Source organism: Oncorhynchus gorbuscha, unplaced genomic scaffold (assembly GCF_021184085.1).
Source record: "Oncorhynchus gorbuscha isolate QuinsamMale2020 ecotype Even-year unplaced genomic scaffold, OgorEven_v1.0 Un_scaffold_1333, whole genome shotgun sequence".
In the NCBI taxonomy this organism is placed as follows: domain Eukaryota; kingdom Metazoa; phylum Chordata; class Actinopteri; order Salmoniformes; family Salmonidae; genus Oncorhynchus; species Oncorhynchus gorbuscha.
Genome location: NW_025746140.1, coordinates 65,832 through 90,971, shown reverse-complemented (window position 1 = coordinate 90,971; position 25,140 = coordinate 65,832). Strand labels below are relative to the sequence as shown.

Genomic DNA, 25,140 nt, shown 5'->3' with positions numbered 1-25,140 from the left:
TTACAAAGACATGGTAATTGCAATGAAACTATTGAATATGAATAAAAATCCAGTATCTGGATTAGAAGCTACATTTGTATATATATGTAACCAGAATAAAAGCATCAAGTTGCTTCAAAGTCTCAACACTTGAGTTGTTTTAAATACGTACTGATATTATGATGCATGCTGGGTGATGTGAGCACAAATGTTTGGATTCAGAAAGAAACAAATGTCCTATATTTGTAAACTTTTTATACTACAAAACTATTTGTTTATTGAAAAACATTACACATAAGAACAAAAACAGGGAAGACTGAAGAAAGAATGTAGTGACTGAAGTCCAAATGAACATATTGTAAAAATATAAATAAACATGAATTGATGCGTAAAACGCCTACTATAATTAGGTGCTCTGTTCAATCATACCATCTGCATAGCGGTTGTTTTGGCGGTGTCGGAGGTGGAAATGTTTTAGAGCTGTCAAATCCACAAACTGCTCCCAGCATAACACCTGAAGCGGACCTCGCCATTGGCTGCATGCAGTCTTGTTTACAAGTTTGAACAGTGGAATGTGAGACGTCATCTACACTTCGATTAGCGGGTGTCAGCTAACTGCGGTTAACACTCAATCTGATTGAATCCAGGCCTTAGTATCATGACATAAATATGTTACCAACATGATTGAAGATGACAAGGTTCTCATTATGACTAAAGAAAACAGAACGAGGCTAATCTTTTGGACTATTTTCGGGGGATGCTCTTGTAACAGAGGCAGCACGTTGTGTAACCGGTAAGTTAGAACATGTACTGTAGGTGCTTTTGGTCTTTCAGTGACCACCAGACAACACTGAATCAGCTCTCAGTAACATAATCATCACCTTCAGTCATCTGCTACAGCGCTCAGCCTTTCAACTACTGGGATTTGTATTGACAGTAAAAAAGAAGAAGCTCATTTGTATTAATACTGTATAGTTGAACCACTTCAGTAGTAGACCTACATTCAAGGCCAGTGAATATAATACAATAATATACTGTAAATATGGCCTCCAACTCCATGTCAATCACTTACATATGCTTTTCATTTTTGACCCATGAATGTATGGTTAACACGTAGTAGCTAGATATTAGATGGCCATATTTATCTTAAGACACTTGACAATCTATTGCTGATCAATTAAATCTTTGCGACATTTGAATCGATGCTTGTGGGTACATTTTATAAAAAGCTATTCTTGCAACAATTGAACTCTTAACAATTCATAACATATTTCTAGCAGTTCAGAATGTAACATGTATTGCTTATCCATTGACTGCCTTTGGTAGTTAAGACAAGGATTTAAAGTGTGAAAATCAGATAGCAGGCCAACGACCATTATGCAACATACACCACAGATAAAGCTTGTGTGTGACAAAAAAAAATTGGAATTCAAACAAAGCCTAAATATAGGCGAACTACACATTTTCATTAAACCCATAAGGCTATCATATAAACATTCAAATGTTACACTCTGCAAGTGTTTTTATGCCTGCACCCAATCCATGAACCATGTGCTTGAGCAAGCGAAGGCGTACAACACACTTGCATGGTGTCATGACCCCGGTTGGGGTCAATTCCATTTCAAATCATCCTGAATTGACTGAGTTTAAGTGGAATTGGGTCCAACACCGGTCCTGACGTGTTCCTCTGTAGTACTGCACCATAAACAGGTAGTCATGTCCCTGTGTTCTGCTGCAGCTCGTTGAGGGGGGAGGAGAGTCTCTGCTAAGGCAGTCTGACTCAGTCTCTCCACTATCAGTCTGAGGCTGGGCCACTGGCTGGGATCTTCTCAACACCAGCTTGTACAGCCCGGCCATGAGGAAGATCACTGCGATCACAGCGAAGTAGCTGGCGTATATGAGAAACTGTGAGACGAAGAGAGAGAAAATATTTATCAAGCTACATCAGTGTGGTAACAGTGATACGACTCTCTAAAAGCAAAACATATTTCACATCCAAACATCGTGGATAGTATTGTCTTTAGATAAGTTACCTGTGGGAAAATGTCCAGGCCCAGCCCAACAGAGTCCACTACCACAACAGTAAGCAGAGTCTGAAGCAGCAGGGCAATGAAAGTGTTCACTCCAAACACTAAGGCATATCGCTGCATACTCAGGTTGGCAGCAATCTGAAACCTGGTGGAGCACAAAATATTATGTTTTAAATTGTATTTCTAAAGACAAAAAGTGGAGTTTGAATACACAGTAGAAAGATTAAATTGAATACACAGTTAAGGTGTCATAGGTAGACCGCTAGCTACAGTAGAAGCCTACAGCAATGATACAATTGAGTCAAAACATTACTAACAAACTTTAAATCCCTGGGCATCATATGGTTTTCAGGGGATGTCTGTCCTAATCACATAGCGATGGTTATATAATGTACTGTAGGTTAGGATGTCTGTCTGTCCTAATCACGTAGCGGTGGTTATATCATGTACTGTAGGTCAGGATGTCTGTCTGTCCTAATCACGTAGCGATGGTTATATAATGTACTGTAGGTCAGGATGTCTGTCTGTCCTAAACACGTAGCGGTGGTTATATCGTGTACTGTAGGTCAGGATGTCTGTCTGTCCTAATCACGTAGCGGTGGTTATATCATGTACTGTAGGTCAGGATGTCTGTCTGTCCTAATCACGTAGCAATGGTTATATCATGTACTGTAGGTCAGGATGTCTGTCCTAATCACGTAGCGGTGGTTATATCATGTACTGTAGGTCAGGATGTCTGTCTGTCCTACTCACGTAGCGATCATGTACTGTAGGTCAGGATGTCTGTCCTAATCACGTAGCGATGGTTATATCATGTACTGTAGGTCAGGATGTCTGTCTGTCCTACTCACGTAGCGATCATGTACTGTAGGTCAGGATGTCTGTCCTAATCACGTAGCGATGGTTATATCATGTACTGTAGGTCAGGGTGTCTGTCCTACTCACGTAGCGATCATGAACTGTAGGTCAGGATGTCTGTCTGTCCTAATCACGTAGCGATGGTTATATCATGTACTGTAGGTCAGGTGTCTGTCAGCGATGGTTATATAATGTACTGTAGGTCAGGATGTCTGTCCTAATCACGTAGCGATGGTTATATCATGTACTGTAGGTCAGGATGTCTGTCCTACTCACGTAGCGATCATGAACTGTAGGTCAGGATGTCTGTCTGTCCTACTCACGTAGCGGTGGTTATATCATGTACTGTAAGTCAGGATGTCTGTCCTACTCACGTAGCGATGGTTATATCATGTACTGTAGGTCAGGATGTCTGTCTGTCCTACTCACGTAGCGGTGGTTATATCATGTACTGTAGGTCAGGATGTCTGTCTGTCCTACTCACGTAGCGGTGGTTATATCATGTACTGTAAGTCAGGATGTCTGTCCTAATCACGTAGCGATGGTTATATCATGTACTGTAGGTCAGGATGTCTGTCTGTCCTACTCACGTAGCGATGGTTATCAGCAGCATATAGGTGGCTCTGAAGACCACATAGGAGGTGTAGCACACCCAGATGTTCCTGATGGTGTCCATGAGGTACACAGCCACAGCCATGACCACTGAGAAGATGCAGAGAGCCAGCTCTCCCCAGACTGCCCAGGAGACCTTGATGGAGCCCACCCCGAAGGCTGCTAACGCACCTAAGCATAAACACCAGGGGCGTGATCAGTCAGCAGACAAACAGAACATGCATTGAAATTAAAATGTGCATTCTTATTTGATTAGATTCTGCTTCCAGGCTGACTTGGAAGTATGGTAACGTAAGAGTATTCTTTAATCAGTTCAAGTAGTATCTTCTCAGGTTCTAATTAATCTGAAACGATACTTCATCATCCTACTTTACCTAACAAGGTGGAGACTGTCTCACGTATCCATTGTAGATCTCAAACTCCTGGGAGGGCAGGACTTTCTCCCACAGGGCCTGAACATAGTTGACCAACTGGAAGTAGCCACACGTAGAGAGGGCCCACCACACCGACCAAGCCAGGAGGGCAGGGCATGAGTAGCACTGCAGGAAGTCTTCCCATAGGATCCTTAACACGTCCACTAAGCCACTGCTAGCTCCACCCCCATCACTGGCCGTCACGACCTGAGTGAAGAAAATTGTACACAGAGTTGAGTAAGAATCAACGGACTCCAACTGCTTCCTGAAAGTGAGTGATGAAGCAAGGTTTTAGTTCAAAGTCTTTTTGTAAATGCTCTAGTATTGACACCATTGAATGTTGCAATCTAGTGTCTTTCAATTTGGGACAGCAGAGTTGCATGACATCAATTAATAAACAACAATTAATGGTTTTAACTCAGAGCTGCAACATGGTTCAACAACAACATTACTCAGTCCTTCAAAGAGGCCATAGTGACCTGTCTTACCAATAACAATAAAAACATCACACACAAAAAAAAAGAGGCTCACCATGGTGACCTCATCAATCTTCAGAGGTACTTTGCTCTCAGGATCCTCTGCTTCATCCATGGGAACCCTGCTGTTCTGATGCACCAGCTTCTCCCCCTCTGTCCCCTGGCGCTTATGGAAGAACAAACTCCTACTGGGCATGGGCAAAAACCAGGGCGCCACGAAGGCCAAGATGGCCGACACCAATGTGATAATACAGAGGTAGAGCAGCCGGATCTGAGCCACAGACACTAGCAGCTGCCCAGCCAGCGAGCCAGCAGCGGAGCCCAGTAACGTAATACTACGACAGTAACCAGTGACTCTCTGGTACTGGGCCGGCTCCACCACACTGTAGATGTAAGAGTAGTAGGCTATGTCTGTGGCAGTGGCGAGGCCAAAGAACAACTCCAGAAGCTGCATGGCCAGCACGCCCTGGGCCTTCACTAGCATTAAGTAGGTCACTACCAAGCTCACCGCCTGCAGGATCAGCACAGGCTTGTAACACAGGTAGTCCGTGGCCAGGAAAACTGGGAAGAGTAGCACGAGGTAGGAATAGGTCCATATTGGGTAGATTTCATTTACAAGCTGTGGACAGAGGATATGTAGACAAAGTCAGCCATGTTATTGTAATTCACTACTAGGGGCAAAAAAATATAAATGCTTCTAATTGACAAAAATGTGATGTAAGGCTAATATTCAAGGTTGCTGCCTGTTTAGCTCTTACAAAGCAATAAGTAACCTCCATATTAGTTAACTAGGCTACATCTTTTCATTGGTGCCACAAGGGAAAAGCAATTATTTTCGGATTTTAGATTATTATTTTTTTCCTCCAAAGGATTTGAGACCACATGAGCTAGTGGTCCTATTAAGAAAATATTTCAAGGATTGTAGTCAAACTGGATTAGCACGAGGACACAGAAACAATGTTAGTAAAATAAAGTTACAGAAGAGCCAACGGTTCTCTTTGGTTGTAACGTTATATTGGTGATAAAGAAATGTAAAAAAAAATACCATTAGCATGGTGATTGCATTAACGTTACAAATATTCACATGTAAACAATACGTTATTTTGTAGAGTTAGCTGGCGAAATGTAGTTGCTTTTTGCACAACGAACAAGAAGCTAATGCTTGTCCTTCCACTTACCTCTGTTTCAGTAAGGTTTTATCAGGTCCCATCAAAAACGCAGTTAAGAAAGGCTCAGAAGGTCGGAGATTAGAGAAGAATCCATAAACACAAAGTAAGATCGTGGGATATAGTTGAGACATGTCAACCCAAAAAAAGCACACCATAACATGACCTCCACGCACCACTGTCGCTAGATTTGATCTGACAGCAATATGGAAAACCAAGTGAAAATATTGTGCGTCGCAGTAAAATGACGACAGAACCTTCGGCCAATTAAATGAGAGCCAAGAGAGGGTTCGTCTAAGGCAACAAAATAAAAGTGTATTTAAAAAACAAAATGAGGCACACACGCTGGTATAACTTACCAGAGTTATAACATTTTCTTAAATCAGATTCTGGCCATTATTATTGATGTTTATATTGATGTGTATGCAGGGCTCATCTGTAAAAGAGACCTTGGTTTCAGAATGACTCACTGTCAAAAAAGGTTCAATAAAATAGGAATTTAGTCTGGCTACAAACTCATGACATAACTATTCATAGACCAGGCATACATTTTAATTTAGCTATCAATTTGCTGAGAAAAGAATATCATTTCAGATGCCATGTGCTTTATAATGTGGTAGGCAGTTTATAACAGCATAATGTATACAATCCATCATATCAATGAGATTGGGGATTTTTATTGCTATAAATGTACATTACTTTAACATGTTCAGTGTGTTACGACTGAGCTGTTACACAAGGAGTCTATAGGATCAACAGATAAAGGGCCACAACACCTGTCCAGCTGATTCTCAGGAAAAGATCAAGTACTCTGGAGTCAGTTACTCAGACATTGTACAGTCAATATTTCAGCATTAATGAGTGAGTTATACATACTGTTAAGAGAAGAGTACTATAGTTAACAATGAATGCACTGTGCAGAACTGACATCTTTCTATATTAGAGAAGACTCAGTCAAACTCCTGATATACCGCGTCTTTGAATAATCTGGTGACACAGGTAGCCTTGCGCGTCATCACACAAAATGGTATCGCTCACATATTCATATGACACAATCATGACGTCATCTCTACAGGACAAGAAAGTGGAACGAGGAACAGGGTCAAAAAAAGAGAAGAGCTGGGCAAAGAAAACCCCCAAAAAGGACACCGACCCCACTTACAGGAACCAACAATGGTCCTGGGCCCAAAAGACCATGTACACTTTACCATTAAGACAAACTGGCATTGGTCTGAAACAGTAAAGAGGTCCAAACATTAGTCCAGCACAGTGCATCACACTGAAAAAGCTATAATGTGGACAAAACATTTGTTAGATTTCTTTCAACAACATTTAATTGGTAAGCATTTAAGAGGACATTAGTGGCACCATTACTATGGTTAAAAAAAGAAGGTGTGGTTATAAAAACAAAATGGAGAAAACTTGAAAGCCTGTCTGTTAGTGAATTAATGTAAAATAAATATAGTTATCTTTGAATGGTTGTTAATGGCAGAGCTGGGCATTTGCCAAGTACAGAGTGAGAATCTTCCAGACAAAAACACTGCGAGATCGGTCACCACATAAAGCCATTACATCATTGGGATTACAGCATTACCAACATCTGTACACACCCATCAACCCCTCAGCGATTGAACCTATTCCCACGCAAAGAGGGTCAGAGTACCCAGAATATTCCAAGAGTCATTCCCAGAGATAACGTTCCATACCCCACTAACGCTGCCAGCCAGAAGACAGATTCCTCCTACACTCAAAGATGTTTGCAAGAGTAGCCTACACCTCTGTAGGATGGAGCTTCATGTTGAAGTGCCTTGTGTAGTCGTATTCTATCGTGGGGATGACGGCCTGGACAAACTTCAAGAAAATCAACAGATACCTGAAACATGAAGTTAAGGAATAATGTGTAGGCAAGAATGGAAGAGAAACAGTATTATCAAGATCACTTCTATTTACAGCTCATCTTAGCTTGGGTTACAGTGAATTATACCATGGCATTTTTGAATACTCCCTTCACTAAAGCACAGTATATCAGCATGTTAGAATTCAACTATAGCCATTGAATTCTACCGTGTTTGAGCTGCGTTTGAAAGCAAAAGTCAAACTGAGAACATTGAATTTGATTTTTCATAACAGCAAGCTACGACTGACGGTTTGTTTGGTTACCAAGGCAACTACTGTAGTTATCTAGTAAACTTGCTAGCTACTTCAGTGGATGTTGAAAACATTTCAAGCAGCACATTTGTTAAATTATAGCCACGGTATGAAAGGAATAATCAACAGGTTCCCTGGATATTAACGCAACTCTGTGGAAAGTAAGTAGTTCATTATTTTCCATAGATCACATGGACCCTCTTCCATAGTGATACATACACTTAAATCACCAAGCTGCATTAAAAACATCTGACTTCAGCTGAGCCGACAATTCACTTAAAGGATGCATATGAACTCCAAGCTCTCCTCCCCTTCCGCCACCGTCTCGATGATCCTTTTCATCACTTCAGCATGTCTGGAAAACAGGAAGCGGCAACATTAGTGCACAGGACCATAAGCGCTCCCTCGATGAGTATTACAGTCGGATCAGGGCCCGTACTCAAAGTTTTTCAGAATAGGAGTTCTGATGTGGGATCAGTTTTAGATTATAATCAATAGAAAGGGGGACCTGATCCTAGATCAGCACTCCTACGACTTTGAGTCAATGAAAGCATGTTCATGATCTCTTGCTTTTACCTGCAGGGATGCACGGAGCACATGGCTGGGGGTGGTAGGTGGGGGTGATTTTCGATGGTGACGGTTTTCTTCACATGATCCTGGCTGATGTCCTCATACATCTGATCCACTGTCAGGGGCTGTCTGTCCTGTAGGGGTGAGAGGGGAAATGGTCAACAGAACGTAGAACCCAGGATCTCAGTTTCCCAAGTAAGTCAAAGACATCATTCATCCTCAGCTGTAAGAACACATCTTGGGATTTACATCCTCAGTAATATTCACAATGCAATCCAAAAGGACACAGCAGTATCTAAATGCCAACATGTTTTGTTACTGTGCACATGGGATGCACTTTGTCTACCCAAGAAACCCAGTTACACTAAGCTGACTCTGTACTGCTGAGAGCTAGTTTACAAATCAAACACATTTTAATGTCACATGCGCAGAATACAACAGGTGTACCTTAGTGAATGCTTACTTACAAGCCTTTAACCAACAATGCAGTTAAGAAAAATATGTGTTAAAGTATTTACTAAAATAAACTGAAGTAAAAAATCAAATAAATAATTAAGGAGCAACAATAAAATAGTAGCAAGGCTATATACAGGGGTACCGGTACAGAGTCAATGTGGAGGCTATATACAGGGGGTACCGGTACAGAGTCAATGTGGAGGCTATATACAGGGGGTACCGGTACAGAGTCAATGTGGAGGCTATATACAGGGGTACCGGTACAGAGTCAATGTGGAGGCTATATACAGGGGTACCGATACAGAGTCAATGTGGAGGCTATATACAGGGGGTACCGGGTCAATGTGGAGGCTATATACAGGGGTACCGGGTCAATGTGGAGGCTATATACAGGGGTACCGGGTCAATGTGGAGGCTATATACAGGGGGTACCGGTACAATGTGGAGGCTATATACAGGGGTACCGGGTCAATGTGGAGGCTATATACAGGGGGTACGGTACAGAGTCAATGTGGAGGCTATATACAGGGGTACCGGGTCAATGTGGAGGCTATATACAGGGGTACCGGGTCAATGTGGAGGCTATATACAGGGGGTACAGAGTCAATGTGGAGGCTATATACAGGGGTACCGGTACAGAGTCAATGTGGAGGCTATATACAGGGGGTACCGGTACAGAGTCAATGTGGAGGCTATATACAGGGGTACCGGTACAGAGTCAATGTGGAGGCTATATACAGGGGTACCGATACAGAGTCAATGTGGAGGCTATATACAGGGGTACCGGTACAGAGTCAATGTGGAGGCTATATACAGGGGGTACCGGTACAGAGTCAATGTGGAGGCTATATACAGGGGGTACCGGTACAGAGTCAATGTGGAGGCTATATACAGGGGTACCGGTACAGAGTCAATGTGGAGGCTATATACAGGGGTACCGGTACAGAGTCAATGTGGAGGCTATATACAGGGGTACCGATACAGAGTCAATGTGGAGGCTATATACAGGGGGTACCGATACAGAGTCAATGTGGAGGCTATATACAGGGGGTCGGTACAGAGTCAATGTGGAGGCTATATACAGGGGTACCGGTACAGAGTCAATGTGGAGGCTACAGAGTCAATGTGGAGGCTATATACAGGGGTACCGGTACAGAGTCAATGTGGAGGCTATATACAGGGGGTACCGGTACAGAGTCAATGTACAGTAAGTGTTACCTCATCGTATCCAAATAGCCAGAGTCGAGGAGTCTGATAGTATTTGTCATATGTGATGTAGAGGTCATAGGTTCGAGTCTGCAGGATGTCATCGCTCCCAGCTTCTCCCGTTTTGGATTTAGACAAGTCCACCATTTTACTGGTGTCCAGGGTGGCCTAGAGACATATGGGAAAGAAGAAAAAAATGAAGTGAAAAATGGGGAATAGAGACACTTCCTGGAAACGGAAGCAATGTACAATAAAAGTTACAACAATACTGTGAACTTCTGACCTCATCCGTTTCCAGTAGTCCACTCTCCTCATACTCTGAAAGAACAGAACAAGACAAACTGGACCATTACATTACTTAATTAACTATGAAAGTCATTTAAGAACTAATTCTTATTTACAATGACGTCCTACCAAAAGGCCTCCTGCGGGGGCGGGGGTTAAAAATACAACAACAAAAGAATAGGATAAAACACACATCACAACCAGTGAAGTATAACCACAGAACAATGAGATATCAGATATTTCACCGGACGTATAAATGTGAAGCATCCGCTTGGAGTTTCCACTCACTACCAAATATGGTAGTGAAAAGAAGCCCAACGGCCGGGAGTGGGAGAAGACGGAACAAGATGGATTTTGGCCGACATTCTGCTCATTTCTCATCGATTAAACATTTGATCTCAATTAAATTTTCCGTCCCCAAAACTAAAATATGCTACAAACATAATCAAGTAAGTTTTGTATACTTTACCCGTTGCCAAAGTTTTTTTTAAATGGTGTTGTTTAGGAGTGCAAAGGCGAGTTGAGTTATTGCACAAACCCACTTCAAAGTAGGTGTTCCCTAATGGAAATATGCACATGTGTGCTAGAACGCACCAATTAGGATCTCGCTAGCTCGTGCTTGCCTCTGCCCACTATGACTAATTTGTTCCCGTTAGACCATAGCTCTTTGTTTGAATCTTGGTTTAGTTATACAAGTCATTGGAATATTCCTTGAGGAGTAGAGTAGACACCTTCCATATCTGCTGCCTCGTCTTCATCATCATCATCATCATCATCTCCGTTCCCACAAGCACCAGAGTTCACATTCATGTTCATGTCCTTTCAAAACAAAGGAACACAACTATTTTAAGACGCCCGAAATGCTATTAATCTAAGGTTGTTAATTTGAAACATTCATTCGCAATGCAGATTACTAGGATTCAATAACAAAACGTAAATGGTCCATCATATTTACCTTGTTGTCCAATGAGATTTCTCGTACAGCTTCTGTAACTCCCCCTATACCTAAAATATCAATTTGAAATATAACATTCCTGGACAAACAAAACCAAAAGCTAACTTTATTTATAATGTATTCCTGGTAAAAGACCCAAGGAAATGAACCATTGTCACAGGAAATGTCCAACCTGAGTTGTGGTAGGTGTCGACCCATCCTCCATCTCCGTCATCCTCCTCTATGATGGCTTCCAGTTCATCACAATACTCCATCTGTTTACAGCGCTTGTAGCAGGGAACTGTAGGTACACACACCAAATATACATTACTACAGCAACAATAAGGACAAGTAACAGTTTGTAAAGAAAGCACCAATTTAATAAATGGATCACTAGTCACTTTAACAATGCCACTTAAATAATGTTTACATATCTTATCTCATATGTATAAACTGTATTTTAAACCGTTTATTGCATCTTGTCTATGCCGCTCGGTCAATGCTCATCCGTACATTTATACCTATATATTCTTATTCCATTCCTTTATTTAGATTTGTGTATATTAGGGAGTTGTGGAATTGTTAGATTACTTGTTAGATATTGCTGCACTGTTAGAACTAGAAGCACAAGCATTTCGCTACACTCACAATAACATCTGCTAACCATGTGTTTGTGACCAATAACATTTGATTTGAGTTCACACAGTTCTTACCATTGCGAGTCAATAGGAACTGCTTATCCTTGGGTAAATACGGCTTCACCTTCTCCTCTTCCCCAGACACCCTGGATGGAATAAACATGATGTGACATCTGGGACTACTGTGCTGTCAAAACATCATACTGTAGTTGATGCTATATTTGGAGACAGCATAACATCCATCCAGAATAATTACATGCTCATATCAGATGAATTAGATTGGAGAAATTAAGTGCAATTTAGCTGACTACAATATCATATTAGAGGTGCGATAAAGTCCATTTCAATTCCTGTTAGTTGAACTGGACATCGGAACATGGGCATTTCTTCATAAGAGTGTAATTCAATTTCAGAATTGACTTGGATGGAGCCAACCCATGTCCTGGGGTAGCGTGTACAATATTGAGTATCAATCCTACTCCAATGGACACTCACCATTTCCATGTGGGGCAGTGATGAACAAGGTGATCTCCAGCAGCTACAAACTAATGGAGAGAAAAGAGAGATTTAATAGGAAGTTGTAATAGTTCCGTCAGATGACAATTACTCTGTGGGTTTTGGGGGAAAGGAGCTTTTGGAATTATGACCTACTTCTCCAAATCTCTTTCAGTTGCACTTATTTGCCCAAATGATGAAAGCCTACATACGTGTGACTTGTTGGGCTTTCTACGTGACTCAGTTACAAATGATGAAAGCCTTCATACGTGTGACTTGTTGGGCTTTCTACGTGACTCAGTTAAATGATACCAAAGACAACTTCCTCACCTCTTCTGGTGTGATAACTCCTGTCTCCTTGAATTTGGATTCCTATCAGACAAAATAATGAAGTAATATTGTTGTTGAGTTGGCAGTTTGGTATATTTAACAGTGTGTGACTGCCTGCAAACAATTTCATTACAGAGGTTAGACATTCCATTCTTAATTGCTTAAACACTGACTGTCACATTTCTCAAGTGTGATAACTAAAATCATGCAAAGCTAACGTTAGCTACATTTACAAGACAGTCATCAACGCCATGAACCCTCTAAATATTTCATAAACCGAGATTATACACGGCAATAGGATTGTAAACAGCGAATTGTAGCTACATAATAACTGTTGAGAGCACTTGAGGGAAGACTTCCCGATAAAGCATGCTAGCATGTTAGCATCTTACACATCACTGCTGAGTGATAGCAATCTACAGTAGCTAGCGATACAGCTAATATAGCTTACCTTCAGCACTGGAGTAAAAAACTCGGCTACACCAAGGGCCGTGCCTTTTACGGAATTAATGGCGTTCTGCATGTTAGCTATCAGATCGATCCCCGAAAGATGTGTGCGTCCTCAAATGCCGAAAGACTGTCGGTTTCAGTTGTTTTTTTGTCAGCAACAGATCACATGACTTGTCATTTGAGAATCCCCTTCCGCTGTTAAAGTCTCGAGAGATTTGTCTGGACGGCTCAAAGGTTGCCCGATCATGACTGGCCCAGGCCCCAAGGGAAAGTTAAATACATTTGACTTCTTCAATCTGGAATAAGAGCTTTATTCAGCATACATACAGGTAACTGCCAAAATGAAGGAAACAGCTTCAATGTGCCATGCCATAGATTCTTCAAGTATCTGTTACTCTATTGGAGGATGTTCCTCCACGAGAAATTCCATAATTTTGTGTTTTGTTGATGGTTTTTAACCCTGATCCAGAATCTCTCATAAGTGTTCAATTGGGTTGAGATCTGATGACTGAGAAACACAACCGTTTAAACCCCCTCTGCTCTTTTGAGCCCTCTATTTCAAAGTCACTTAGATCTCTTCTTCAAGCCATGGTAGAACAATGACTGGGCAACTGGGAATTTGTAAACAGCCTGGGAGTGTTGAGTTCTACAGCAGACTCAGGCACAATTCAATCACTGGTTGAACACTATTTTCTGTCCCCCCCAAAAAATATATTTGTAGATAACTGGCCCTCTTTCTGGGACTCACACACAACAGGACCAAGCCTGGCATGCTCAGGAATGACAGACTATCTTAGCTGGAGGGGTGCTCTCATCTTCCCTATCAACATAGATAGGGCTCAAACTCCTCTTGCTCCACAATGAGATAGGGTGCAGGCCTGTTTGAATATTCATATTTCTCCAAAACAAATAATGAGTCTGCACAGAACTGCCAGGACCTCGGATCAATGGAGACACTCAAGTGTTTTTATCCTGTATATCTCGACATGTTCAAGAAAATAGTCATGCCCTCTAAACCTTCCAGCTGTCTACTGGACCCTATTCCAACTAAACTACAGAAAGAGCTACTTCCTGTGCTTCACCCTCCTATGTTGAACATAATAAATGGCTCCCTATCCTCCTGATGTGAACCAAACTCACTAAAGGTGGAAGTAATAAAGCCTCTCCTGGAAAAGCCAAACATTGACCTGGAAAATGTAAAGAATTATTGACCTATATTGAATCTCCCATTCCTCTCAATTATTTTGGAAAAAGCTGTTTCTCATCAACTCACTTTCTTCCTGATGACAAATAATGTATACGAAACGCTCCAATCTGGTTTTAGACCCTATCAAAGTACTGAGACCACACTTGTGAAGGTGGTAAATTACATTTTAATGGCGTCAGACCAAGGCTCTGTGTCTGTCCTCGTGTCCCTAGACCTTAGTGCTGCTTTTGATACCATCAATCATCACATTCTTTTGGAGAGATTGGAAACCCAAATCGGTCTACGCAGACAAGTTCATGCCTGGTTTAGATCTTATCTGTCGGAAAGATATCAGTTAGTCTCTGTGGACGGTTTGTCCTCTGACAAATCAATGTTAAGCTTCGGTATTCCTCAAGGTTCAAATTTAGGACCACTATTGTTTTCACTATTCTACCTCTTGGTGATGTCATTTGGAAACACAATGTCAACTGTCACTGCTATGCAGACAACACACAGCTGTACATTTCAATATAACATGGTGAAGCCCCAAAATTGCATACCCTGGAAGCCTGTGTTTCAGACATAAGGAAGACATAAGGAGATGATTAATTATTTTATTATTATTATTTATTTTATTATTATTTTTGATTAATTGTTTTACTTTTAAACTCCGACAAAACAGTGATGCTGGATCTAGGTCCAAAGAAACAAAGAGATCTGCTGTTTGATCTGACAATTAATCTCAGTGGTTGTACAGTCATCTAAAATAAAACGTGAAGGACCTCTGCATTACTCTGGACCCTTATCAACAATATTTTAAAAATGGCATTTTTTTCCATCTTTCTATCATTGCAAAACATTTTGTCAAAAAATCATAAAGAACAGCTAATCCATGCTTTAGTTACTTCATGATTAGACTACTGAAATGCTCTACTCTCCGGCTACCTGGATAAAGAACTAAATAAATATGTCTGCTAGTGCTAAATACGTCTTCTAGAATCTTGACTAGAACCAAAACACTTGATCATATTACTCCAGTGCTGGTCTCTGTTAAAGCTTGGGCTGATTTCAAGGTTTTACTGCTAACCTTCAAAGCATTACCTATCTCTCCGATTTGATCCTGCGGTACAAACCTACATGCACAGTCACAAGACGCAGGCCTCCTAATTGTCCCTAGAATTAGCTCCTATAGAGCTCCTATAGAGCTCCATTTTTATGGGATGGTCTGGCAACCCATGTGAAAGATGCAGACTCGGTCTCAACCTTTAAGTCTTTACTGAAGACTCATATCTTCAGTAGGTCCTGTGATTGAGTGTAGTCTGGCCCAGGAGTGTGAAGGTGAACGGAAAGGCACTGGAGTGAGGAAAGCCCCTTGCTGTCTCTGCCTGGCTGGCTCCCCTCTCTCCACTGGATTCTCTGCCTCTGACCCTATCACTGGGGCTGAGTCTCTGGCTTTGCTAGTCCCTAAGAGGGGTGCATCACATCGTGCCAGTCATTTTTTGGTATACTGGACTTGAGTGGGTAGAGTGACTGATATCATCTTCCTGTCTGGTTTTGCACCCCCTTGGGTTCGTGTGGTGGGGGAGATCTTTGTGGGCTATATTTGGTGGTCTGTTGATATCTCTCTGGTGGTGTGGGGGCTCTGCTTTGGCAAAGTGGGTGGGGTTGAAGAACGATCTGGCCTTAATTGTACTCTTATAATCTCCAGCCAGAAGGGGACTGGCCACCCCTCAGAGCCTGGCTTCGCACTAGGTTTCTTCCTAGGTTCCTGCCTTTCTGGGGAGTTTTTCCTAGCCACTGGGCTTCCACATCTGCATTGCCTGCTTTTTGGGGTTTTAGGCTGGGTTTCTGTATAAGCAACTTGTGACATCTGATTGATGACTCTAAGCATGATGGGATGTTAATTGCTTAATTAACTCAGGAACTACACCTGTGTGGAAGCACCTGCTTTCAATATACTTTATATCCCTCATTTACTCAAGTGTTTCCTTTATTTGGGCAGTTACCTGTATATCTCCATACAAGATAACAAATATATGCACAACATAAAAGGCAATTGCCAAATGTTTTTAATCTGAAATCTCTATTCTCCCTGTGAAGCAAATCATACATTCAAATATATATGGGAGAAAAAGTATGCTGCGTTTTCATAATCTATTATAGAAAAGTCAATTCTTATAAAACAACGTCACAGTTATCAAAATGCAAAAAAAAAGCCTTCAAGAAATGCCATTCATACAATGGCTTCATATAGTTCATGGGACAAGGCCACAACCAGGCCTCAATAGAAAATCAAACACATCCTAAGGGGAACATCCTATTCTCAATCCTTTAGTAACCATATCCACGGTGGTAACCATCCGGGTCTCTGTCATGACCGTAGCCCCCATACTCATCCTCAGGACAGCGCATGCCAAGGGACTGCTGGATAGCCATCTCCTGTCTGCGGAGCTGCATGGAGTCAACCAGGTCATATATGATGGACATGGACCACATGGGAGACGGGTACCAGGACTTGACGTTGCCGTCTTTCCCCACCAGCAGCATAGAGAAGTACTCTGGGCTGATCTGGAAGTAGTTCCTGATGTCCTGCACCAGAGAGGGAGAAACGTCCTCACGTTCCACAGTGGCAGTCCCTGTGACACAGGCAGGGTTGAGGGGTTAACTTGAATTGATTTCATACATTAAGAACAACAATGTTTAGAAGAAGAATGGAAGAAGAAGAAGACTTAAACCTAAATCAAATCTTCAGTTATATAAGCTCAGGATTTTCCCACCAATATGGGAACAGTAACTGTTTCTTACCGTTGATTGGGTATAGCTCAAGGGTCCCGCCCATATCCTCCATGTCCTTTCCAATCAGCTTCAGCACAGACAAGTGGCGCAGGCCTGAGTAGAGCCAGGTGAAAACACATCCTTTCACATTACACCACTGCACCTCTTATGCCTAATATCAAACCCCTTTCACACAAAGCCCTAGCGCCTTCCCAAAGATATCTAGTACATGTGAAGGTATGGATATAGGTGTAAGCAGTGGTTTTAATTTAACTAGGCAAGTCAGCTCAGAACAAATTATTATTTACAATGACAGCTTACCCCCGGCCAAACCCTAACTACACTGGGCCAATTATGTGCCGCCCTATGGGACTCCTAATCACGGCTGGTTGTGATACAGCCTGGAATTGAACCAGTGTCTGTAGTGACGCCTCGAGATGCACAGCTTTAAACCGCTGCGCCACTAAGGAGCCCAAATAATAATATTCAGGGAAGTAGAATGGAGGGTACAGTATAATACTATACATGGTATTAGAATGGAGGATACAGTATAATACTATACAGAATGGAGGATACAGTATAATACTATACAGAATGGAGGGTACAGTATAATACTATACAGAATGGAGGATACAGTATAATACTATACAGGGAATTAGAATGGAGGGTACAGTATAATACTATACAGAATGGAGGGTACAGTATAATACTATACAGAATGGAGGGTTCAGTATAATACTATACAGAATGGAGGGTTCAGTATAATACTATACAGAATGGAGGGTTCAGTATAATACTATACAGGGTAGTAGAATGGAGGGTACAGTATAATACTATACAGGGTAGTAGAATGGAGGGTACAGTATAATACTATACAGAATGGAGGATACGGTATAACACTATATAGTATGGAGGATACAGTATAATACTATACAGAATGGAGGGTACAGTATAATACTATACAGAATGGAGGTACAGTATAATACTATACAGAATGGAGGGTACAGTATAATACTATACAGAATGGATACAGATACAGTATAATACTATACAGAATGGAGAATGGATACAGTATAATACTATACAGAATGGAGGATACAGTATAATACTATACAGAATGGAGGATACAGTATAATACTACACAGGGTTTTAGAATGGAGGGTACAGTATAATACTACACAGAATGACCTCTCTGTCTAAGAGAGACAGAGCCCAATGTCTGCAATGTGGCCAAACTGAGTCCATGAAACATTTCCCAGTAGAAGTGCTAAAGACATGCATACAACTGAAGCTCAACGGTCTTGTTGAATTCGTTTCACTGCTCGCTAGATTCCTTTCCCCAAATTACAAATGTTTCTAATTTGCAGATCTTTCATCCCAGTACTATTAATGTCCTCCACAGAAAGACGGTGTTGGCAGCTAAACAACAGCATGTCCTCCCAAACTAAGAACCCTGTTTTTCATCAGTACGAGACCAACATGAGTCGTTGACCACATTCTCTAAAACAGGCTCAAAACCAAATACCAAACATTCTGGCGAGTCTCAAGAGACCTCTATCGTAACCCAGCTTTAGAGTGGTGTCTATTTTCTAACCTAAACAATTCAGGCATGTTATAGCTAAACGCCAAAAAATCCCTTTTGTTTGTTTGCATAGCTAATGCAGTATGTTACATATTTCGCAACAGTTCAAACTAATTGTGACAGACTCTGCAAGCTACAAATACATTGACATTCCATGAGATGATCTTCTGTTAATAGTTATGTTAGTAGTTCATTTGAACTCTGAACAGATATATCCTGATGCTTGTACAGCATGGCTCGTTGGTCCAACAGTGACAGACAGCAACAACAAGGGATGAGGACAGTGTGTTTCAGGAGTGGTATTGGAGAGGTAACCCTCCCTGCACTATCTCTATAAGCTTGAGGATCTGAGTGAGCTGGTGAGTTATTCAGGAAATATGTCTGCTCTTGAACGTAACAGGCAAAAAGAATGTTTGATAATGTTTTATTGTCACATACACCAGATAGGAGCAGTGAAAGTGTTGTTTTACAGGGTCAGTCATAGTAGTACAGCACCCCTGGAGTAAATGAGGGTTAAGAGCACATTGGCAGATTTTTACCTTGTCGGCTCAGGTAATCAAACCAGCAACCTTTCAGTTACTGGCCCAACACTTTAACCGCTACGCTACCTGTCACCCTAGTTGACCAAAGTGTGGCCACACATTCTGAACATCTCCGCAGAAGGGAGTGAAGCAGCCAAGACAAACACTTAGGGGCCCCAGTGAAATCATCAACAAACGTCTAATGTACCGTCCAGGCCTGAGACAACAGTGTGACATCACTACTCACCCAGATTGCAGGCCTGGCTAGTCAGGGCGTAGAGCTGCTGCTGATAGGCCCATTCCTCATCGTCAGAGGAGGAGATCACAAATAGCCTGCGTCTCCAGCGGAACCTAGAGAAATATAACCACAGAACAAACAATGACATCAAATATATACAAACAAAATTCCACAAGCCTTTGAGAAGAACAAAAAGGTTACAAACGCATTTCTTTATTTATTTGCATGTATACATGTTCGACCAGGAGCACACAGGATGTCAGTGTCCGTTTTAGGCGAGTGTATTTGTCAGTTGTGTTGACTTGAAACTGCAGTCACACAGTCTTATATTGCAATTGCATCGTCCTAGAGAATAACAAAAGCCTACTAGTACCGTGAGAGGAAGTTCTCCAGAGATTTGGATTTGTCTTCCTTCTTACACGTCACTCCTTGCCTCTTCTGCTGTTCCATCTCCTTGATGCGAGAAGAGAATGTGTCTATGTAGTCAAACACAGCCGTCATGGCGATGGGCACCTCATATTCTTGCTGTGAATGGGGACACAAAACCATATCACCCATCTTTAGGCAGAAAAAGTGTTACGGATGATACTGTATCAATTCACTGCAGTAAAATGGAGCTATTGAAGCGCTCAACCGATATGGTGGATTTTCACTCAGACAACCGATATGATGGATTTTCACTCAGACAACCGATATGATGGATTTTCACTCAGACAACCGATATGATGGATTTTCCCTCAGACAACCGATATGATGGATTTTCCCTCAGACAACCGATATGATGGATTTTCCCTCAGACAACCGATATGATGGATTTTCACTCAGACAACCGATATGATGGATTTTCACTCAGACAACCGATATGATGGATTTTCACTCAGACAACCGATATGATGGATTTTCCCTCAGACAACCGATATGATGGATTTTCACTCAGACAACCGATATGATGGATTTTCACTCAGACAACCGATATGATGGATTTTCACTCAGACAACCGATATGATGGATTTTCACTCAGACAACCGATATGATGGATTTTCACTCAGACAACCGATATGATGGATTTTCACTCAGACAACCGATATGATGGATTTTCACTCAGACAACCGATATGATGGATTTTCACTCAGACAACCGATATGATGGATTTTCACTCAGACAACCGATATGATGGATTTTCACTCAGACATAGGACCGAAAGGTTAAACGCTCTTTCATCTAAATAAGAAGGTCATCCAGGATGCACAATACTAAGTAGCAGTATACAATAACACATTGTAATTATACCGCAGTAAGCTTTATAGGGAAACAAGGCCAACCAACCTTCACTTTCATATCAAAGTCGGTCAGCACCATATAGTAGTCGTCAAATATCAGTCCCAACTCATTCCTCAAGGCTCTGATGAGGGGCTGGTTGGTGAAGTCCTCTTCTTTCATGCCTTTTAGAGGCTGATCCTTCTCTGTAACCACAAACTTGTATTACACTTGTCATCAGAGTAAAATAGAATTGAAAATTAGCAACAAAAAGTTCAAAACTTTACTTACCAGCCTGGTAATGGTCCATCTTCATGGTGCCATTGGTCAGAGAGCCAAAGATGGTGATAAGAGAGATTTTTCTGACGCCCAATTCACACACATGCTCCAGATACTCATCTCTCTGCTGCGTGTACATAGGATTCTCCTCGTCTGGAGTACTGATCACCTGGGAGGGAAAGAAAAGTGACTGTTGTATCATGTGTCTATTCTGTTCGGTTCTATTCAGTTCTGTTCTATTCTATTCAGTTCTATTCTGTTCAGTTCTGTTCTATTCAGTTCTATTCTGTTCAGTTCTATTCTGTTCGGTTCTATTCTGTTCGGTTCTATTCCATTCTATTTAGTTATATTCTGTTCTAGTGTACCAATATGCCTGCTTCCTATCAGATTTAATCAATACATTTATGTAATACAACAGAATACTCACAAGTAGACGTCGTCTCTTCTCAAAATGTCCAAAAAAGGATACTAAGAGGTTTGGCTGTTTTGTGGGGGGCCTCTTGTTGTCTGCTTCTTTCTCCTGGTTAATAGCGGCCTTCTTCCCTGGTCTCCTGCCACGATAGAAGCCCCCATCACTGTCTTTAGTAGCCTTCAACCTTTTCTTGTCTGCTTTACTCTTTTTGCCTGATTTATCAGCCTTTTTCTTCCTCTCTGCATTGACAGGCCGCTTGACCTTGCTCTTCTTGGGGGAAGCTGTTTCCACCTGTGCATCAGAGTCAACCTTAAGTTCACTGCCCAGCTCTTCCCCTCCTTCAGTTGGTTTGTTGTTAGTGAGCTGAGTTGGAGAGGTAACAACTTGTCGGCCATGTTTGGTATCGTCGGTTGTGTCTTCTTCATATTGGTCTCTGTGGGATTCTGTAACGTCATCTATGCCATTTTTGTGGGTCTCTGAGAGGATGTAGGAGGATTCGTCTGTGGTGGGGACCTCTAGGTCCCAGTGCGGTGTTGTCTGGGGTCCAAGGGCTTCGGAACTGTGGGTTTTGTGGTGGCTGTGGTTGTGGTTCGTCGTGTTGTTGTCGTTTTTGGTTTTGTTGTGGTGGTTGATTTTATAGTAGTGGTGGTCGTGGTTGTTTTTGTTGTGGTTGTTGGTTTTGTTGTGGTGGTTACTTTTGTGGTCGTTGTAGTAGTTGTTGGTTTTGTTGTGGTCGTGGTTGTTTTTCTGGTGGTTGTGGTTGGCTTTGCTGTAGTTATGGTTGTAGTTGCTTTTGTTGTTGGTGGTGGTTTTGTTGTGGTTGTAGTTGTTGTTTTTTTTGTTCTTGTTCGTTTTGTTGTGGTGGTTGTGGTTGGCTTTGTTGTAATTGTGGTTGCCTTTGTGGTCATAGTTGGTTTTGTGGTTGGTCGGGTTGTGGTAACTGTCACAGCCTTTGGTCCTTGAGCTGGTCTCTGCACCCCTTTCCCCACTGGCACCCTCTCCACTGTAGAGTTCACTGTGACCTCTGACCCCATGGTCAATACCCCCTGGCCCTGAGACTCAACCACCTGGCCCTCAACTCCGGCCGCCTTGCACCTCTGCACGAAGCCTCTCTGCCTGGCCTTCTCCAGCTTGCGCATGTGTGTCTGGTCCATCACCTCGTACATAGCCTCCAGCCTGACCGGGATGCGGGTACCTCTCCTCCACCTGGAGGGTCTTCCTCAGGAGAACCATGCCAAACTTTCCCTCCTCCAGCTTCAGGAAGTTCATCAGCCTGGGGATGAGGACCGTATCCAGGGGCTCCTCCGTCACCTGTCCCTTGGCGTTGACCCGTCGCACCTTCCCGCCTCGCTCTCCCTCCTGGTGGAACATCACTATCATCTGCATGTGCCGCTCCGCCATCTGGCAGTAGACGTCCGACTTGAGGAGGGTCATCATCAGGCGATAGTAACCGTCTGAGTCATGTGGGGCGGAGATGACCAGGACCCGGTTCTTCCCTGCGAAGCTGGCCAGGACGTTGAGGGAGCCTGCGCTGCCGGGGGCAGTGCGGGCTGGTGTGGACTGAGGCTGAACCGCCTCCCCTGTCACTTGTTTACTGTTGTCTTGAGATGTGCCAGTGCCACTGCCAACCTGGTTTATGGGTTTCTTTGGTTGTTGGGGTATTCTTCTGCTTGGCATCATCCTTCTGCTTGGTGGTTCTTTTCCTCTTCTTGGAGGCTCAGCTTTCTCATCTCTCTGCATTCTGTCACGATGGCTCGTCATAGGGGATACATTTATGCCACCAGCGGAAGGAGCAATACTGTCAGATTTCAGCACATTTTGTGTTCTGTTAAAAATCTCCCCCTGGAGGGATGTTCTTCGTAAGATTGTCCTTTTGAGGGGTCTCCTGTCAGAGGCCCCTGTGCTCCATACCAGCAACAGCCATAACACACAGAGATGCAGTGTCTGTTTCATTTTTGCAGTGTCAAAGAAAAACCTACAATGGGTATAAGAAGATCAGTGAGAGAGGCATTGCCTGTAGTCCTCTGTCTTTCTGACGTTGTGTCCGGTTTTCAGATGAAATAACTGATCCGTGATTATCCATAAAAACGCTTTGTTTGAGTAGAAAAAAAATAGTTCCGCAGTAGGTTATGACGTAACTGTTCAGAAAGACAAATGCACAATCTGGGCTGTTTCAATAAAGTAAACACAAACACTTGTCAACTTGTGTGCTATAATCCTGCTGAAAGTTTACATGAAAATGCACCATTTACCATTCCATTCTGGTGACAAAAAATAACTCCCCGATGATAAGAAATATTGTGGCAGTCGTCCAATGACTCCTTTCTCCGTTTCTGCAGCTGAAATGACATACATTTCATGTTCTATGTTAATGTAGACAGTGCAACCTCTGCTTACTAGGCGGCTACACGTAACGGTTCCATATATTCTGTCTATACAAAACTTACTCCATCGATTGTAACTTTAGAGGCCATTTTCCTCTTTCTAACGTCTTCAGAAGGAGAGATTTCTGGAAGTCTCAATGCGTTGTCGGCAAGGAGGGATCTTCTGCCTTCCCCCTTCCAGCGCATCGAGTTACCCGAGGAAATACTATGTAACCACAAATTCCATAAGCGCTCTCTCTCTCCCCTCTGAGCACCAACCCAAGACCAAGAAAGAAACGATTTTTTTGCTGCGTTCACGCGCACGTCGGAACGAGAAAAATTGGAAAGGTCCGACTTGCTAATTGTTTATAGCTATAGACGTGCCGCGTTCAAACAGTCAGAAAGTCGAACATTTCCGAGTTTCCTAGTACCGGCTAGCACTTGAACGCACCATAAGTAGCGGCTCTCACCGCAATGTTCGACACCGCCCACGGTACACATAATAGAGCACTATAGTTATTACAACCATATCTGCTCATGAAATAATGTGGCTGCATTTATTATGTATTACCAATGCAGTCTATATCCATAAGTTGCCATGGATGTAGTTTAAGGTTAAAATAATCAGATATGGTAGGCCCAACTATTGTATATTTTATTAGCATAATGTCAATAAAAATACATGATGGGAGTGGAATTGTATTCATATAGATTTTTACAAGAACACTTGATTATTGTTGTTTTAATAGCCAGTAAACTAAAGTTTTGGGGAGTTAGGAAGTTTTATTGAGGGAAACGAGACAGGGTAGATTTATGCCATCTACTGGCAGGCTTTGCCACAAAGTATGCTCTTAGTTTTTATTTGTTTTTGTTGTTGTAATTTTACCCCTTTTTCTTCACAATTTCGTGATATCCAATTGCGATCTTGTCTCGTCGCTGCAACTCCCCCAACGGGCTCAGGAGAGGCGAAGGTCGAGTCATGCTCGCTCTTCTGTGATCGTCTGAATAACTTGGTCAATATACCAACGAATGACCGCACTGTCAATAATAACCGTAACAGTCAATAACAGTGAAATCATATATAACCTCACTATTTGTCACGCTCCAAATTCAACCAAATTAAACTACATTTAAGCTTCTAAACTGCTTACCTCTAGGCTCTTTATATTACTAATGTTAATAATAAACCATGGGATTATTATATCGCTTTTCAAAGACCCGAAGATGCTTGAAAAAGACGCTAGAAAGATCCTTAATAAAGACGCTTTCTTTATACTGTATGTTTGATCACAAATGTGTGACTAATTTGCTAATTGTGTGTGTGATTTATTTAACCTAGGACTGTCTAAAGAAGGTATAGGCATTTTATTTTTATTTATTTTATTTTACCTTTATTTAACCAGGCAAGTCAGTTAAGAACATATTCTTATTTTCAATGACGGCCTGGGAACAGTGGGTTAACTGCCTGTTCAGGGGCAGAA

The 25,140-nt window shown here is 42.1% G+C and overlaps 2 protein-coding genes and 2 pseudogenes across 2 annotated transcripts; all 4 read right to left on the bottom strand.

Annotated features, from left to right (window-relative positions):
• The window catches only part of LOC124022316, a 15,879-nt pseudogene extending 9,329 nt beyond the window's left edge, over nucleotides 1-6,550 (bottom strand).
• LOC124022314 (ubiquitin-like-conjugating enzyme ATG3) lies at nucleotides 6,192-13,228 on the bottom strand. The gene is given in 13 exon segments (XM_046337238.1): nucleotides 6,192-7,407; nucleotides 7,970-7,994; nucleotides 7,997-8,037; nucleotides 8,259-8,386; nucleotides 9,927-10,082; nucleotides 10,198-10,232; nucleotides 10,931-11,018; nucleotides 11,155-11,204; nucleotides 11,327-11,434; nucleotides 11,847-11,917; nucleotides 12,267-12,316; nucleotides 12,597-12,638; nucleotides 13,048-13,228. Coding segments are annotated over 13 exon segments (969 nt in total). The 5' UTR covers nucleotides 13,120-13,228; the 3' UTR covers nucleotides 6,192-7,304.
• A 3,056-nt stretch (nucleotides 13,229-16,284) lies between these two features.
• Nucleotides 16,285-21,835, bottom strand: LOC124022312 (coiled-coil domain-containing protein 80-like). The gene is made up of 7 exons (XM_046337236.1): nucleotides 21,312-21,835; nucleotides 20,897-21,053; nucleotides 20,675-20,811; nucleotides 19,722-19,873; nucleotides 19,358-19,461; nucleotides 17,038-17,121; nucleotides 16,285-16,868 (listed from the first exon to the last, which is right to left on the bottom strand). The coding sequence occupies exons 2-7, from the start codon at nucleotides 21,021-21,023 to the stop codon at nucleotides 16,564-16,566; spliced, it is 909 nt and encodes a 302-aa protein (XP_046193192.1). The 5' UTR covers nucleotides 21,024-21,053; nucleotides 21,312-21,835; the 3' UTR covers nucleotides 16,285-16,563.
• On the bottom strand, nucleotides 21,812-24,072 carry LOC124022311 (annotated as a pseudogene).
• Between the last annotated feature and the right edge of the window lie 1,068 nt (nucleotides 24,073-25,140).